Source organism: Mauremys reevesii, linkage group 26 (genome assembly GCF_016161935.1).
Source record: "Mauremys reevesii isolate NIE-2019 linkage group 26, ASM1616193v1, whole genome shotgun sequence".
In the NCBI taxonomy this organism is placed as follows: Eukaryota; Metazoa; Chordata; order Testudines; family Geoemydidae; genus Mauremys; species Mauremys reevesii.
The window spans coordinates 13666528-13683913 of record NC_052648.1 but is presented as its reverse complement, the minus strand read 5'-3'; the positions used below and the strand labels follow the sequence as shown (position 1 = coordinate 13683913).

At 49.9% G+C, this 17386-nt stretch overlaps 3 protein-coding genes across 3 annotated transcripts; 2 read left to right on the top strand and 1 right to left on the bottom strand.

Moving 5' to 3' along the window:
* Positions 1–1007: 1007 nt before the first annotated feature.
* RPS28 (ribosomal protein S28) lies at positions 1008–3586 on the bottom strand. Its single transcript, XM_039515756.1, has 4 exons — positions 3430–3586; positions 3250–3297; positions 2657–2797; positions 1008–1138 (listed from the first exon to the last, which is right to left on the bottom strand). Exons 1-3 carry the CDS (start codon positions 3466–3468, stop codon positions 2675–2677), a joined length of 210 nt encoding a protein of 69 aa, XP_039371690.1. The 5' UTR covers positions 3469–3586; the 3' UTR covers positions 1008–1138; positions 2657–2674.
* On the top strand, positions 3567–7885 carry NDUFA7 (NADH:ubiquinone oxidoreductase subunit A7). The gene is made up of 4 exons (XM_039515754.1): positions 3567–3725; positions 3938–3987; positions 7100–7249; positions 7603–7885. The coding sequence occupies exons 1-4, from the start codon at positions 3675–3677 to the stop codon at positions 7697–7699; spliced, it is 348 nt and encodes a 115-aa protein (XP_039371688.1). The 5' UTR covers positions 3567–3674; the 3' UTR covers positions 7700–7885.
* Positions 7886–11040: 3155 nt separating this feature from the next.
* On the top strand, positions 11041–16964 carry CD320 (CD320 molecule). The gene is made up of 5 exons (XM_039515753.1): positions 11041–11203; positions 11513–11830; positions 14373–14450; positions 14884–15032; positions 15460–16964. The coding sequence occupies exons 1-4, from the start codon at positions 11134–11136 to the stop codon at positions 15027–15029; spliced, it is 612 nt and encodes a 203-aa protein (XP_039371687.1). The 5' UTR covers positions 11041–11133; the 3' UTR covers positions 15030–15032; positions 15460–16964.
* The last annotated feature ends 422 nt before the right edge of the window (positions 16965–17386 follow it).

The window sequence follows — 17386 nt, the reverse complement described above, 5'->3', positions numbered from 1 at the left end:
GCTTTAAGGCAGGGACTATCATTCACTCTGTACCCATGCAGCACCTAGCTGCACAATGGGCCTCTGATTTATGTTGAGGCCTCTAGCTGCTACTACATAAAACAGCTCTAATCCTTCCCCCACAAAGGGTATTATGGCTAAAGCTACAATTGTGTCATGGGTATTTTTTTAGTAAGTCATGGACAAGTCACAGGCAATAAAAAAAAACTACAGAAACCATTACCTGTCATGGAGGGAGGGTCCAGCACCTTCCCCGATCCCCACCCAGCAGCCGGGAGCTGCAGGGACTCCATTGCCCAGTGGCTGGGAGGTCCCCCTGCCCCACCCTGGGGGTGGGTGGGAGCTGCGGAGGACCCCCTGTCAACACTGAGCAGCTCCAGGGTCCCTCTGCCGCTGGTGGCAGTGGCTGGGAGCTGGGCTGGGGAGGGGCAGCTGCTTGCAGTAGCAGAGCCGCTGCAGGGGGGACCCCTACCAATGGCAGCAGCTAGGAAGCTCAGGGGTCGTCACCAACGGCCAGTCAATTGCCAGGGTCCTGCCAACCGCAGCTGCCCAGCAGAGGCTGGGCTGCTGTGGGGTCCCCCGCTGCCGGCAGCATCTGGTTAGCCAATGTCAGAGGTCACTGGAAGTCATGGATTCTGTGACTTCCATGACATAATTTTAGCCTTAATTACAGCCGAAAAGCATTCGTTATCTCATGCCTGACAGCCCATGGTCTAAAAGCTTTTTTTGTTCATTAACACTGTCAGTCTTGGTACTGCTGAGGTCTGAGAATGGATGGAAATGCACTGGCTTCCAGCATGAAGTTTCAGCCAACACCAGATGGGATCTTTTGTATGGCAATTCAGCTACAGCACTTGTAATGAGTTTTAAATGAAAGCGAGGAACAAAGTAGCTCAGAAGAGGTAGCCTCTGGAAGTAGTTTCAATATTTTCTTCCTATAGAACTTTGTTCTGCTTACATCACCAGCATACATTTGTTTCTTAAATAACTGAAAGAAAGGAAAGATGTTACTGGAAAAAAATCCTTTATTTTAGTCTCTGAAACAACATTCCTCTTCACTACGTCAAGTGGAGTAGGTATGAACTGTCACCTCTTCATTACAGGAAATCAGACATGGTAGTCACATCAGGCTTGCCATCTATAAAGAAAGCATAATGCAGATCTGAGCCTTACATTATCTTCCAAGACTTGGGAGGGGAGGCAGGGGGAAGAAGGACTAGAGATAACTGAAAAATCAGAGTTTCATTTTGCTCCTATAGTTAGTTCGGGAGCCAAACAGCCCTAACGTGGTTAATGGGGCATTTGCACATGTCACTGCAGTAAGTGGAATTCAGGATTTCACCTGCCTGCTCTCACCCACCGTATTTCATTGAAACTTGAGGACCAGTTACAGCTTCCTGTGGCTAGGAGATCATTACATAAATGGAAATATCCTGGGCTATTTTCAAAATAGCTAGTTAATTGCCCAGACACATGCCTGAGCCCCAGAAGCAGAACATTCTACAGAAACAGGCTGCACTCTCCAGTTTACACATAGGAAAAGCCACAGCCAGCAGAACCTGAGCACTCCATAACAATTACATATGGCTCCTCTTTGACCTGAAGTTCAGCCTGGATCAAAGGCTGCACCTGGAAGAAATCGCCTTCAAAAAAGTTTTTTTTATTTGTATTATCGTAACACCTAAGAACCCTGGGCACGGACCAGGATCCCATTGTTCCATTTGTTTTTACAAGCCAATAACTTGCTCTATGGCAGCATGAAAAGGCTACAGAGCAACTCTGGGCAAAAGCTGCAGTAAAGCAACTAGCCCTGTTCTCCCAAGCCTGCAGAGAGGGGTAGGCATCACACGGTCATGTTGTCTACACTACAAAAAGCTACTGTATTTGGAGAGTTATGAAAACCATCGTTCCATGGAGAACTGAGTTAGATGACAAGCAATGACTAGGATTTTGCAGTTAGTGTAGACAAAGAAATTGTGGTCAGCTCTCATGACTGCTAACTCAATTCTTCACAGCTGTGTTCAAACACGGTAAACACTGCTAGAGTGCAGACCAACACATGGAGTGTCTCAGTTATATGCAGTAAAGCGAAGGGCACCACATTTGAGTGTTAAGGTTGTTATGGCCTCAAAGCAAACATCCATGAGCACTCTACACAGAAGGGGTCTTAGAACTCAGACACATGTTCTAGGCCTAGACCAGGGGTAGGCAACCTATGGCACGGGTGCCGAAGGTGGCACGCGAGCTGATTTTCAGTGGCACTCTCACTGCCCGGGTCCTGGCCACCGGTCTGGGGGGCTCTGCATTTTAATTTAATTTTAAATGAAGCTTTTTAAACATTTTAAAAACCTTATTTACTTTACATACAACAATAGTTTAATTATCTATTATAGACTTATAGAAAGAGACCTTCTAAAAACATTAAAATGTATGAGTGGCATGCGAAACCTTAAATTAGAGTGAATAAATGCAGACTCGGCACAGCACTTCTGAAAGGTTGCCAACCCCTGGCCTAGACAGACTAATAATTTTCCGGCCTCTTAACCAGCTCACTTCAAAAAAAAAATCTGGCTGGATATTTAACGTATTAACAGTGAAGATTAACATCTCAGATACAATAAGGGCTCGATTACAGCCTGAGAATGAAATGAGTTACCAAGCTGCAGCATGCAGATCAGCGTAATCGCCTTGCTTCACGCTCAGACTCCAGCAACGTCAGGACATCCCCCTCACGGACAGGCCCCTTTACGTTCCGGATGATGGATCTACTGGTGTCGTCCATGAATTCGACACGAACCTGACAGCCACAGCAGAGAATGAACAGAAATGCGCTAAAGCCCCATTTTCCTGGCCCACTTGCCCGACACGCCTGCTCAGCTGGGCCCCAGGCCTCTGCTCACGTCTCCCCCCCCCCCCGCGTTTCAGTGCACGCTGGAAGTCACAGGAGAGGCGCAGGAAGAGCTATGAGGAGAGTATATAAAACATGGCCTGTCTACAGACGGCAGATGGGGAACGCCTGTTCCCCCGTCTCGCAACACGGGGACAAGGGAACCGGCAATTAAATTAAACGGCGGACGAATCAAACCCGTAACAGGAAACGCTGTTAGGGGAGGGGGAGAGTAAACGGCGGAACTCCCCGCCACTGGACGCCACAGGCGAGTCGCATGGGCCCGGCTCCCCGGGAGAGGAGCCCGCGACGCTCCTGAACCGCTCTCGCTAGGGCAGCGCTGGGTCCGCCCGGTCACTCACCTGGGTGCACTGGCCCTGCGAGCCCGTCCGGCCCAGCACCTTGGTGACCTGCGGGGAGAGACTCGGGTCAGCCAGGCGCAGAGACCCGCCCGCCGTGCCCGCCCGCCCGCCGTGCCCGCCCGGCTCCAGCCCCCCGCCCGCCCGCGGTCCCCGCCCCGCTCGCCCCCCACCCGCTCGCACCCGGGCCAGTTTGATGGGCTGCACGCGGCTCGTATCCATGGCGGCTGCTGCGGGCGCGGATAGGAGAGGGGGGGCCCGGCCCCCTCGCGCGTTTATATAGCCCCAGCTATCGCGAGACCCAGCGTGCACCGCGCTCCGTCCCCTTCCCGGCGTGCGCCGCGCACCGCTTCCGTCTTCTCTCTTCCCGACAAGCGCCGCGCCGTTTCCCAGGTAGCACCGCGGCGGCGCCCTTCGCAGCTGTCGAGATGGCGTCCGCCACCCCCTTCATCCAGCGGCTCCGCAACTGGGCGGTGGGGGTAAGCGGGGGGCTCGCGCGGGCCCGTCCGGATCCCTGGGGGCCGGTCCCCGGGGCCTAGCAACGCCTCGTGCTGGGACCAGCGTAGCGCGGCCCCCTCCGCCGGGTCTGCCCACTAGCCTCTGCTTCCCCCGCCCTGGGCCCGGCCCTTGTGACCCCTTCTCCCCTGTCCCCGGCTGGCACCTCCCTGAGACCCTCTCGTCTTCTTTGCAGCGGGACCTTCAAGCCAAGCTGCAGCTTCGGTACACGGAGATCTCCAAGAGGTAAATCCGGGGAGCTGGGGACAGAGCTGGACGGCTCCTAGGCAAGCCCGTCTTCTGGTGGTACGTGCGAAACTCCGCACCCGCTGCAGCTGAAACTCTCCAACCGCAAAGGGTGAAGCCTAACCGCACCCAAACTGCTGTTGAATACAGACGTGCAACTTGGCGTAAAAAGAGAGAAAACAACTGGTCTCGCTGATCTTTCACGTATAGGAACCTTAAATGTAACAGCAGATGATAAAAAAACTTTAGACAAAATTATAATATTTATTAGTAACTTGTTGCTACCAATTTAAATACAAATCTCAGGAACTTTAAAAGTTAAAGGAGACCTTCAAAGGTAGAAAAATGGGTTAGTGCTATTTTCTGAGTTCAGGACATAAAGACCTGAAAGTTTCTCCCTGCCCTCTGTTTCTTTCTGCTTATTTTATATTAAAAATGCAAGTCTTGTCTCTCTTGGGGGGGACTCTGAGGCTCTAATAGGGTAATCATATCCAATGCCATGCAAGCAAAACTTGATCAAGAAGGGAAGTGAGTTTTATTCAAACAGTTTACACCTGTGGGGGTTTTTTAAATAAATTATTATAGTTAATTAAAATGTTGCAGAAACATACTGCATTTTTAATACTGTGCTCCAACCAATCATTTTTCATTGAGGGACTAAAAATGTTCAGACCGATGTTTGAGACCTCTGGAGTGCAAAACCAGACTGGACAGTCCTTGTATTTCTAAGGTAAATAATAAAGCTGGGAAAAAAAACCCACAAGGTTTTCAGACCTCTTTACTCTTCATAAAGAAGCAATACCTACTTTTTCTCTTTTGTCGGTCACACATAAGATTTCAATAGCAACATTAACTTTCTCTGTTGCATATAATTGCATGATAGTTACTTTTTAGCCTTGCAAAGAACTCAAAATCCTGTTTCACATAGCTGAATTAATATTGCTGTGGAAATATTAACTTTTTGTTTTCCAACTTTTGTATTTAAAGTTACAGCTTAAAAAGAAAAAGAAGATGCAAACTCGCTGTTCTGCAGCTCCTGGTGGGAAAAGTTATGTCTGTTACCCACATAATGGCTGATTAGCATCTGATAAGGAAAGAAGCTCAGACCACTGCATTTGGGGTCATGGGGAGGATCAGCTCCTCACCTATGATATCCCTGCTTAGGTCCATTTAGTGTTAATAGGTATGTAGGCTGGTGCCTGGTAGGAAATGGAGAGTAAGACCTGCAGTTCATTTCTCCCAAAGACCAACTGCATGCAGGTGGAAACGTTCCTTCACTACCCATGTTCCTGAACTTGGAGTGGCAGCCTGTAAGTGAAAGGCTGGATCGTGTTCCAAATATAGTAACTACTCACTTAACTCACCTCAGTTAACGTCATTTCATTGCTGATCAGTTAGAGAACATATTTGTTTAAAGTTGCGCAATGCTCCCGTATAACGTCATATGGTGGCCGCTTGCTTTGTCCACTGCTTACAGAAAGAGCAGCCCGTTGGAGCTAGCTGGTGGGGGCTTGGAACCAGGGTGGACCAGCAGCTCCCCTAAGTTCCCTGTGCGGCAGCCACCCAGCAGGCTATCAATTGCTGGGCAGTTCAGCTGTATCTCCTCCCACTGCCTGTGCTGCTCCTGCTCCTGCCCTCTGCCTTGGAGCTGCTCCTGGGAGCCTCCTGCTTGCTTGGAAGGAGAGCGAATGGAGTGTGTGTGTGGGGATAATGTCACCCCATCTCCATGGGGGAGAGACAGGACAACACACAACAGGGCTCAGGACAGAGGGAGCTTGCTGGCAGCAGCTGCTGTCTCAACTTGCTGGCCTACTTAAAAAGGCAATGTACTTAGATTGGGGTCAGATTACTTAAAGGGGCAATGCGCGTCTCTCTCACACAAGTGACCAGACAGCAAATGTAAAAAATCGGGATGGGGGGGTAATAGGAGCCTATATAAGAGAAAGACCCAAAAATTGGGACTGTAAAAACCTATAAAATCAGGACATCTGGTCACCCTACTCTCACACACACAATGTCTGTCCGTCTCTGCCATGCTGCCTTGAGAGTGTGAGGCTACATTAACAACGTGTTAACCCTTGAGGGCTCAGCCAAGTGCTAGTTCATGTAGTAAGGCATTCCATGGGAAATATCCCACCCTCTGTCTTCACCTCCTCAACTAAGCTTCACAATCATCATTGCTGTATATAGTATTAAATTGTTTGTTTAAAACTTATACTGTGTATATGTGTGTATGTATGTATATATAGTCTTTTGTCTGGTGAAAAAAATTTCCCTGGAACCTAACCTCCTCCTCACCCCCACCCCCCCATTTACATTAATTCTTATTGGGAAATTGGATTGGATTGGCTTAACATTGTTTCACTTAAAATAGCATTAAGCGAAGAATTACTGTACAAGATATCAAATTCTGCCTCTTCTCACTCTCAGTTCCTGGTCTCCCTCTTCTCAGCAGCAGCTATACTCCTGTTCAAGCAACTGGAATTAAGTTGTTTTCCACCTGTATGTTGGAACCCAGTAATGATGTTTTATTAAGAGATGTATTCTCATTTGAAGGAGGTGTCCCTGTTTTTAGTGTAAATGATTGTCCTTTAAAGACTACAGGTTCTGCTGAGAGAGTGACAGTTTCCTGGATATCCTTTTTGTTGCTTGCTCTTTCCTCAGATTTTTTAACATAGTCCAGATACAGGCTACTTGCTCTCTGCAGGTGCCCTACTCTCCTAGTTTGGTACTGGGCAATGATGTTTCCCTAACTTTTAATATACTGCAGGGGAATTAGAACATACATGTTTGGAACTCTGCCCTGTTTTCTGTTTCTGTACATGAGAGAGATTGGGTTGTTATTCTTTGCCCTGTGAGCCTTTGTTTACATGAACAGATGCTCTGAATTCATGGCCCCAGTTCTGTATTGGTCCCATGACTGTGTCTAAGGCTTTCTGTGCTCATTCTGAAATCTTGGAAGGTGGCTCAAGCTATTATGCTAGTGTGTCTTGTGCATAACACTATGGTGCCTATTTCTCATAATACTCCACTCAAGAGTAAGACTGAGAATATAGTTCTCACTTAGCACGGTGTGTGTGCTGATGCTTTCTTTGGATTGTTTGCTGTTTAGAACTCAACCACCTCCTAATCTTCCACTGGGTCCCAATCACAAGTTTGCAAATAACTACTACTGTACTCGTGATGGACGCAGGGAGTCCTATCCTCCAATTATTGTTGTGTCTCCGCAGAAATCCCTCGCATCATGCGCTCAAGGTGCCAGGTAGGTCCTGTTTATCCTATGATCTGCAGCCACACAACTTCTGGCTGTGATATTGTGATCTTGCAAATTAAGCAGGGTCAAGTCTGGTCAGTGTTTGGCTGGTGCACCACCATATAACACATTGCTGCTGCAATAAATGATAATGACTGTTCAGTAGGTCTTGCTGCTAGTGAGTGAATGCTCAATTAGTGTGCAGTCTCTATGCACCTTCTTTTGAGTAAGAGGGGATGTTAGGGTTGGGAATGGTTTCCCTAAAATGCTCTATGTTACTAATAAACCCTGTATTGCTGTTAAATATGAATTGATTATATAAACTAACAGTTTCTGAAGACCAGTCTCTGTCTCTCCCCTAGCTCAGAATCTGCAGTAGCAACAACTGAGAAAAAGGCAGTGACACCAGGTGTTCCACTTGAGAAGTGGGAACTATCAAAAGATCAACCTTACCTGTGAGCTGGCCAAGTATGAAGAGAAGGCTGAATGAGAATGGACTTGATAGGATTAACTGAAAAGCAGCAGCCTCACTGGTGATCCAGTGACGGGGTTAACTTCAATAACGCTGTGTAGAATTTATTCTGGAAAAGAGACCATTTTGCTGGGGCGTGACTGATTAAACATATTTATCTAATGTATAGCTAATGTTCTTTTCAGAACTTTCTTTATTCAAATGATGGTTCTGAGTAAACTTGTATTTTATGGAAATGAGGGATAGATAATCTTGAGGTGTGAACTCATCAGCTCTCACAAGATAAACAGATTCAAGCCTGGTCACTCCTAGGATGAATCCTCAAAACACAGGTCGTGTACAAATTAGAGCTGGTGATACTTCTGTTTGAATCATTATTAAAACTGGCTCTGTATGGTGCTAGAGGGTGCAGTTCTGCAAAAGGTGCCATAGTCAGAATGAGACTTACAACTCGGAGCTATATGCAGTGCTGTTGTAGCCATGTTGGTCCCAGGATATTAGAGAGATCAGGTGGGTGAGAGAGAGAAGCTTTTGAGCTTACACAGAGCTCTTTTTTTATGTCTGGGAACCTTACTCAGGGCTTGGCTACACTTACAGTGGTGCAGCTGCCCCTGTGCCACTGTAGTGCTTAGTGAAGACACCTGTGCTGACACGAAAGCATCTCGTGTTGACGCAGGTACGCCACCTCCCCAAGAGGTGGTAGCTGTGTCAACAGGAGAAGCCCGACTGTCGACATAGACCTGTCTAAACCAGGAATTAGGTCGGTATAAGTACATTGCTTAGGGGAGTAGAAAATCATCACTGCGAGCAACGTAGTTATACTAACAATTTTGAGTGAAAACTAGGGCTCAAAGTGTCACAGCTAAATACAGGATGGAACAGACTGTTAAATATAAGTAGTTAACACATTTCAACGGACCATTCAAGGTGAAATAGCCAGTAAAACTCCAGTCATAGGGAGGAAAGGAATGGGGTGTGGAGGTTGACTAGAAATGTTTGTGTCCCGTGACCTGATTGGTCAAACTTCACTAGTTTTAACTTGTTACTCACTTCTCCTTTGAAGAATTGTTGTGTAGTGTTGCTATTGTACAGTCTGTTCATTCTATCCCAGATCTACTTGCATTTTTAGTCAGGCTGTTCCCTATAGACACTATACTGCACTATGGTATCCTAAAGGATGAAGGATATTAATGTACATAAGTTACCATACTTGACTACCATGCATTCTCCAAGCAATCCCAGCATTTTTTTCACTTTCCCCAGGGCTGTGAAAAGTGGTTGTTTCACTCACCAGTGCTGATTGCATCTCAAGGACATGAGAAAAACTAAGGATATGTCTTCATTACACTTAACTTGGGTGATGGCAGCTGGCTTTGCCACACTGCAAAGACATAATCAAGACACTGGGTCCACAGTGGTGTTGCACTTACCTATGTGTTGGTAGGACCTCTGGAAGATACATCCCATGATTCTTTGTGCTGCAGTAAGCTAAGTTGCTCAGATTCTTTACCAGTGAATTATGGGAGAATGTCTGCCCTTTTGGGCAGAGGTGGGGAGGCATTGTGGGAAGGTATTGGAGAACTGTCAGCCCTTGAGTGGCTTAGCCTACATCCTCCCTGTAAAGTGGGTGGGTTTGCAGCCTGAGTGAAAGCAAAACCCAGGCAAAACACCCACACCCCCAGCTGGGCAGGCTAGCTTGGGTTGAAAGCACAACCAAACTCAAGTGAGAGGGTATTGTGTGTGGAAAAGAGGGAATGTTAATGGCAGCACCCAAGTAAGAGCTGAATTTCTGGACAAATGCACCACAGAACCAATGATCTGTTTGAGATAAATTGATATCTTCATCCTCTGGAGAGAGGACCTAAATTCCCTCAGATTTCCACTACATCTTCAACAACCAGAACCCATCTATCACACTCTGTAGAACTCTCCTGTGCCAGCATCAACTTCCTGAACACCAAGATCAGCTTCAACAAAGGAACCCTACAGACAACTATATACAAGAAATCCACAATCAGCACACCTACCATCATATATCCAGTAACCATCTCAAACACACCAAGGCATCTCTTATCTACAGGTAAGTACTAAAATACCAGGAACAGGCCACCCAAGAGAACCTGATGGGCGGAGGACCCACCAACCCACACACCCCTGGTTGTCACATACCATCCCACACTGGAACCCAGATGGGGTATAATTAAACAATTACAACCAATACTCAATGAGGATCACATCCTGAAAGAAATCTTCCCCAAATCCCTTTGTTGTCTCTGAATCCTTTGAGTTTTTCAACTGGAGATGGGATTCTTAAGTCATAAAATCCTGGAAAGTAGAGATCAAAACAGATTTCAGCTCATCTAATGCATTTGGCTTCTATTGTCTTTAGAATGTTATTCTGCACCTTAATACACCTTTCACACTGTCAGGAAGACGTTTTTCCTGATATTTATATCTAACTTGCCCTTTAGCTTTATCCCATTATATAGATAGCATGAGGGTCATTCCTGTTTGAGGTAGTAAGTGGATCCTGGGCTGAATAAACTGAAAAGCAGTAGGGAGATGTTTTGCCCAAATATAGGATTAGAGTTAACAAAAACCACTAAGTTTTACTAATATAGGCAACTAAAAAAAGTTTTAAAGCAGGAATACTTTCAAGCAAACATGGCAGGGCTAGCTGCTGAAAGGGAAACTGTTTAAACGCCCTTTTGCCTTGTTTTCCCCACATTCCCCTAGCTCTCAGCAAAGCTTTTCTCCTGGAATATTGGTCATTTCTATTTTCCTTTAGCTTCCCTCCCAAACCCAAAAAGTGTTCTGGGAAAAGAGCCATGGTGCCTTAAATGACCACAGAGAGAGGGAAGTGGGTTGAGATTGAACGTTTAATGCTTGAACACACCTTGGGCTTGTGTTGGGAAATGTAAGAAAGCAGTGAGAGCCCAAAGGCCTGCCCACTCTACCATCTGACTGCAACGCAGCCGCACAGAAATCAGTCCCGTTTCGTTGTGCCTTGTCCTGTCCCTGACAGGAAAGCCCACGTCACATGCAGCCACAGAATCTAAGCAGAGTGTAAGCCCACCACGAGCTTGTCCTGCAGCAACCAGGCCCGCTGCTTCCTTCCCTCGTGCAGCGTGACGCGCAGGCTGCAGCGGAGCCAGCGCCTCCATGGCTGCAGGCTGCAATCCGGGCACAGGCTGGGGCAGGCACGAGCCGCACCGCACAGCTGCCGCGGGGCACTCAATTCCCTCGCGCGCGCCTCGTTGGCTCGCCTCCTGCGCATGCGTTCTATTTGGAGGTTGGGGGGGGAACCCCTCGGCTCCTGCCCCGCGCATGCGTCTTCCCTGGACTGCCCCGCCTTCTTCCTCTGTCGCGCATGCGCCGCAGCTCCGCGTGGACGCGCTCTTTCTGACCTGGTGCGGGCGGCATGTGGCCGCTTCTCGCGCTGCTCCTGAGGCAGTTGCTGGCCGCGGGGCTGGAACCGCCAGCGGGGAACGGTGAGGACCCGGGCCGGGGGGACGGGCGGGGGGGGTCACTGAGCGCACTGCCGGGCGCTCATCCTCTCCCTCAGCGCCGGTCACTCGACTCCGCCCCCCACGCGCTGGCCCCGCCTCTCAGCGGCGCCTATTGGTCCCCAGCCGCCCGTCTCGTGTCCTGCCCCCTCCCTATTGGTCATCGCGGGGCCCCGCCCCTCCGCGTGCCGGGGTGACACTTCTCAGCGCGGGCAGCCCGGGGGAGCCCCGGGGCGAGCCCGGCCGGGGAACGGGCGCAGGGGCCGGGCTAACCTGCCTCTCCTCCGGCTCCAGCGTCCGGCCTGCCGTGCAGCCCCCGCGGGGAGCGGTGCTGGAGCCCCAGGCACGCCCGCAGCCTGCCCCCGGAGCGGTTCTGCGATGGCCGCCCGGACTGCCCGGACCGCGCGGATGAATCAGCCCAGGCTTGTGAGCACCCGGGAGCCCCGCCGGCCCCCGCCTGCCCCTGCCTGTTCCAGTGCGCGGAGGGGGCCGAGTGCTTCCCATCCGCCTGGGGCTGCGACGGCCACGCGGACTGTGAGGACGGGCAGGACGAGCGGGAGTGCGGCCCCGACTCCCCTGGCACTGCCCCAGCGCCGAGCACTGCCCGGACAGGTGAGCGCTGCAGGGAGACCGCCTGTTACAGCCAGGGTGGGCTGGGGGCCACACGGAGGCAGGGACAAGGGGGAGTGCGTGCAGGGTGGGAGCCGAGTGCTGGGGCACTGGCAGATTGGTGGCTGGGATGGATGCAATGCAGGGGGTTGGGACATGAAGCACTTAAAGGAACACAACCCACTTTTAAATCTTCCTTTAGTCTGTAAACCTTACACCTGCTACAAGTGACACCGGGGATTCCTGCCTCTTGGACACCTGAGAGAAAATTTGGGCTGGTCTACACTCAGGGCCGGCTCTAGGTTTTTTGCTGCCCCACGCAAGAAAAATTTTGGCTGCTCCCCGTCCCCGCCCTGGGCTTCCTCCCCCGCCCCCCCCCCCGCACTCCCCTGCTGCCCCAGCCCTGGGCTTCCCCCCTGCGCTGGGCTTCCCTCTTTTCCCCCCCACCAGTGCCCTCCCCGCACCCCGCTGCTGCCCCAGCCCGGGGCTCCCCTCCTTCCCTCCCCACACACACACCTCCTGCCGCCCCAGCACTGGGCTCTCCCACACACACACCTGCACCCTCCTGCCGCCGCAGCCCTGGGTCACTGGTAACTCGCTCCCAGGGCAGGTCATTCATCAGGAATTTTGGATGTGCACAAAACAGACAGGATTGGTTCCCATGTGGTTCCAGAACTGCAGTAAAGTGGAACAATTTTCAGCTTGTGTGATTGGAGGATATCTGGATGCATATTATAAGACTGTCCTACATAAATGAGGAAAAGTTGAGGTGCCTTTATTCCACTCTTTCTTTCTATGGGGAATTTGCCAATGCAATATCACTGTCTTCCTTTTAAACAAACAAACAAAGAAGGCAATGGCTGTTGAAAATAGCAATTCCAGTCCTAATAACCACTGGGGAGCATTTCTTGCTCAATTTTATCCTACCTTTTCTACAGCAAGTTACAGTGTATTTGATTTGGGAGAAATGAAGAAACAGCTGCTCAAACTGAGCTTGAGCGCTCCTGAATTTTGAGGTGTTCAAATCTGGAAGGCAGGTGCTGGGTGGGGCGGGGGGGCTCTGCAGGGGAGCACGACAGCATGTATGCAGCAGTGTATCTGGAGCTGCGCGGAGCCGGACATGCTGGTCTGAGTGGCACAGTATGGGGGCTAGGCAGTTGGAGAAGGGGTAAGGGGTTCCGGAGGGGCAGTCAAGGGACAGGGAGCAGGGTGGGTTGGATGGGGCGGAGGTTCGGGGAGGCAGTCAGGGGACAGGCAGCGATTGGATAGGCATGGGAGTCCCAGAGGTTTGTCAGGGGACAGGTAGGGGGTGGGGTCCTGGGGAGAAGTTGGGGGGGGTCTCAGGAGGGGGCAGTTGGGGATAAGGAGAAGGGAGGCTTAGATGAGGGGGTGGGGTCCCAAGGGGCAGTTAGGGGCAGGGGTCTCAGGAGGGGGCAATCAGGGGACAAGGAGCAGCAGCGCTTAGATAGGGGGTGGGGTCCTAGGGGCAGTTAGGGGCAGGGGTTCCAGGAGGGAGTGATCAGGGGACAGGGAGTGAGGGGGGGGGAGTTGAATGGGTTGGGGTTTCTGTGGGGGGCAGTCGGAGGGAGTGGATGGTGGCAGGGTGGGGCTTCCCTCCTCCTGTTTTTTGAATGTTAAAATATGGTCTCCCTACCATTCACCGCACTCACAGCATGCTGCCACATGAGGTCCCCCTCTTTCCTTTCCAGTTGGGTGTAGCCAAGGGAATGCTGGGAAATGTAGTTCCTTCTCTGCTCCAGGGCTGGCTCTATAGGCAGGGAGCTAACCAAGGAACTACAAGACTCTTTGCTGCTTTCAAGGAACTACAGCTCCCAGAGCCCCCTGTTGGTTTTCAGCTCCCATGCCGCCCCTGCAAATGGGCTGCCCCAAGGAGGTGCTTGCTTTGCTGGTGCCTAGAGCCGCCCCTGTCTACACTGGGAACTTCCATTGGCGTAGCCATATCTCTCGCATCCCTGAGAGACATGGCAATTGCGACCTAAGCCCTGGTGTAGACAGCACTAGAGGAGGTGGATTACAGGACCCCTCCTGTCACCATAGATCATGTCTGCTCTGAAGTGCTATAGCACAGCAGCTGTGCTGCTGCAGGAGTTTGACTAGACACACCCCTTGTTTTCTCCATTTCCCCCCACCTTAGTTAGTTTTTTATGCCTGCCACCGAGCACTGTCACAATCTTTTTGCTCCCACCCCCACAATCTCATCCTTTCTGGGCCTCCAGAGGTTATCTGTATATTACCTCGCCCACCTTGTCTTTCCTACAACAACGCTCTCTGCTTTCCCCTCTCCCCTACCGCAGTAGTCAGGTTCCCTTAGTTGTTCATGGGGGCTGTTCATACAGCCATAAGGCAGAGAAGACATTTTTTAAAATATGAAAATCTGGTGGTGAAACCCTCAAAATTGGCAAGGAAGCTGAAGGTGAGGTGCAGAATGGGAACTGCTTTGAACCCTTTTTGAGCGTAATTCAATCTCAGTATGACAGCGACCTTTGAAAGCCCAATTATTGAGTGCCCTCTGCTTTCATTTTAGAGAATCCAGCGATCTCCAAACCTGGGAAACCTGTGTTGTCTGAGATGCGAGGCCCCTTGTGGGTGACAGCTGCTTTTGGTATGTGAGACTCCAAAGGGTGCTGCAGAACTGAGCTTGGCTTTTGCTGAGTAGCGTCAATGAAACTGAACTTGGCTCCTATCGGATTGGATAGGAATGGCTGCCCTAGGACTTCCGCTAACCACTCTCGCTGCAGTGTGGCTTAGGCATCTTGTCCCAAGCGCTTAGGTGGCAAAGTCGAAGGGTCTAAATTTCCAGCTTTGGGAAAAGGCACATTATTTCCTTCTCCTGTTGGAAACGGAGTCCCACTGCATGGGACTTGGCACTAATCATCCCTCCAGGGGACACAACCCCACTTCTTACCATTGTGAGTCATTGCTTTGTCTGTCTAAATGCTGGGGCACTAGCATGGAGCAGCTTAGCCTCAGTGCTGCTGCCTACTTCGGGGCAGAAATCACAGCAACTTACTGCCTGTGTGTTTTTCTGTCTGCAGTGCTCCTGAGTGTGCTGGTGGCTGCAGGCTGCACTGTTAGATGGGGCCAGTTCAGAGGAGAGAACAACTTCTCCACCTTCAGCCTCGAGAAAGCTTCCAAGGAGCAGCTAGTTCCGGACAGGAGACCTTCGGACTCGTTCCCTTGATGGGTATGTCTCCTACTCTGCACTGGAGCCAAACTGCCCCATGCTGAGCTTTCCCCCCCTTCTGACCCCTTAGCCCTCCATTAGCTCTCTGGTGGAGCAGAAATCATTTTCTACTGTCCACTCTGCAGTGAGTTCCTTTCTCTATATGAGGGGCAGGAAAGGAGTCTCTCCCCACACACAAACCCAGCTTCTCTGTGCTGGGCAGACTTCTGGCATCTCTTTCAATGACTGGCTTGTTGCAGTGGGGAGATAATTGGGCTTGATGAACCCAGAGGAAGCTCTGAGTCCCTAGACACTAAGGGGCTGCTAATTTTGGAGCTTTTTACAGTGGATGGCTTCCCCACAAGCTTTGCAAAATAAAATTAAATAAAAGTCTTTGGCACAGAGGATATTAAATAACCAGATGTCTTGGTTTTTCTTAATCTTGCAGGAAGTTGCGGTGCTGTGAGATGGGACCCAATGCAGTGGTCCTCATCACACTCCCTCCAAATGCTGATTGCACAATTTCTGGGTCAAGTTTTCTGGGGTTTGACTGGGTGACAATCACACTGGAATAATCAAGGACTCTTCCTTTGGCACAGGGAGTTTAGATTGTGGGATTATAGTGGCAATGGGGAATCAGAAATGATTGTCACTCGTGCTCTAAAATCAACCCTACAAGAATGTGATGGAAACGCTTGGAATGTCACAACGGGTCATCCATTTCCCCCATTGTAGACACAACTCCTCCCCCCCGTGGGTTATTCCACAAGTCACTTCTTGCTGGAATAGCTCTGGCCAGTGCACTATGTAGCCTCTGCAGTACATCTGGCTGCTCTCCCTTCCATGTCCTCCCAAGAGTCCAAAACTACCTCTCCCTACCATGCTGTATCTTGCCTGTAAGCACAGCTGTTTGCTCCTGTTCCAGGGCAGGCTGTTCCATTCTGCACACATGTGAAGGGCCGAGCTGAGAGTGACATGGGTATATAATCTATATCCCCGAGGATACTGCTCATATTTCTAAGCCATGAGCTCAAATGTCATGTACCAGAAGCTCTTAAAACTTCATTGACTGCAGGAGAACTGTCAAGGAGATGGAAAAATGGAGTCTCCTGTGTGCTTCGCTTTGCATTGGGTCACGGGCAGTGCAGCGGCCCCTAGGCACAGCACAGGCCATTCAGGACCTGAGTGCCCTCAACTCCCAGTGCACTCAATGTAGGAGGTGCACTAAGCTCCTTGCAGGATTGGGCCCAGAGTTTCCACTTTGACACTGAAATCCCTGGACGTTGCATCCTCCGTGCAGTCAGAAGAGTTTGTTAGCAGATGTTTTAAGTTTTGACAAACATCTGGAGCCAGCTTTGCTCTTCTTTGCTTTTACCTGTGAGTAGTCTTGGTCTCAAAGGTCAGCTAGTAGCTGTGCCTCCATTTCAGATCTTGGTCGGTACATTTTTTCATGGACTGTTATTAAAGAAGTGTAAAACACTGGACCTGTTCCCTCTACAGTACTAGTGTAGAAACCTGGTGCTGGTGGAGGGCGAACACTCTCTTGTCCCTTTAATCCATTTTTGACATTCAAGACCTATTCTATTTTTTGCACAGATGCTTGCTCAATACACGCACAGATGGTAGAAGCTTGCTGCCCTGTTGGCTGAATGTGGTGCCTTACAGGTGATGCTTCTGCTTGCAGGCATACACTCCACCCAGCAGCCTCAGAGGGCAGGACTCCTTGGGGGTTTGTATAGTGAGTACATGTGCATATGTAATATGAGAGAGTTTGTAGGAGGTATGACATATTTAGGATCTTGGCTCTTCCCAGCACTGGAATAGAGCACTAGCGTGAGGCTGAACCCCTGAGGGCTCAGTGTGCTGCATTCTGGACAATGGACAAAGAACCACCGTTGGCAATTGGGTGGGTGCTGAATGACCATGGGCGAATTAAAGATCTTTAGAAAACTTTTGGTGGCTTCCTGGATTTTGTTTTAAGGGTCATTTCCATTATTATGATTGATTCAGTCCCTGCTCAGCATTAAGACAGACAAGGGTATGGATAGAAACATTCCAATACCAAACGCAGAGGATGGCTGAGTCCGAAGTGCAGCACAATGCTTTTTTGGCTGGGGATGTGACAATGTCACTTAGTTTGGAGCGTTAACCTTGATAGCTGCTCAGGAGACTGGAGTTAAGGAAGGATTTAGCTAGAGGCTGACAGAAGTAAGTTCTGTATGCAAGTCCCAACATGGAAAAAAGCACAAAGCCAAGAATGAGCAAGAGAAATACAGGGAGCATAGAGGCTTGACTGAAGCAAAGGGAGCAAAACAAGGAATGGGGAGATGCAGCTGGAGCTTTGGGCAGAGGCACAATTGTGCATGGCTGTAATC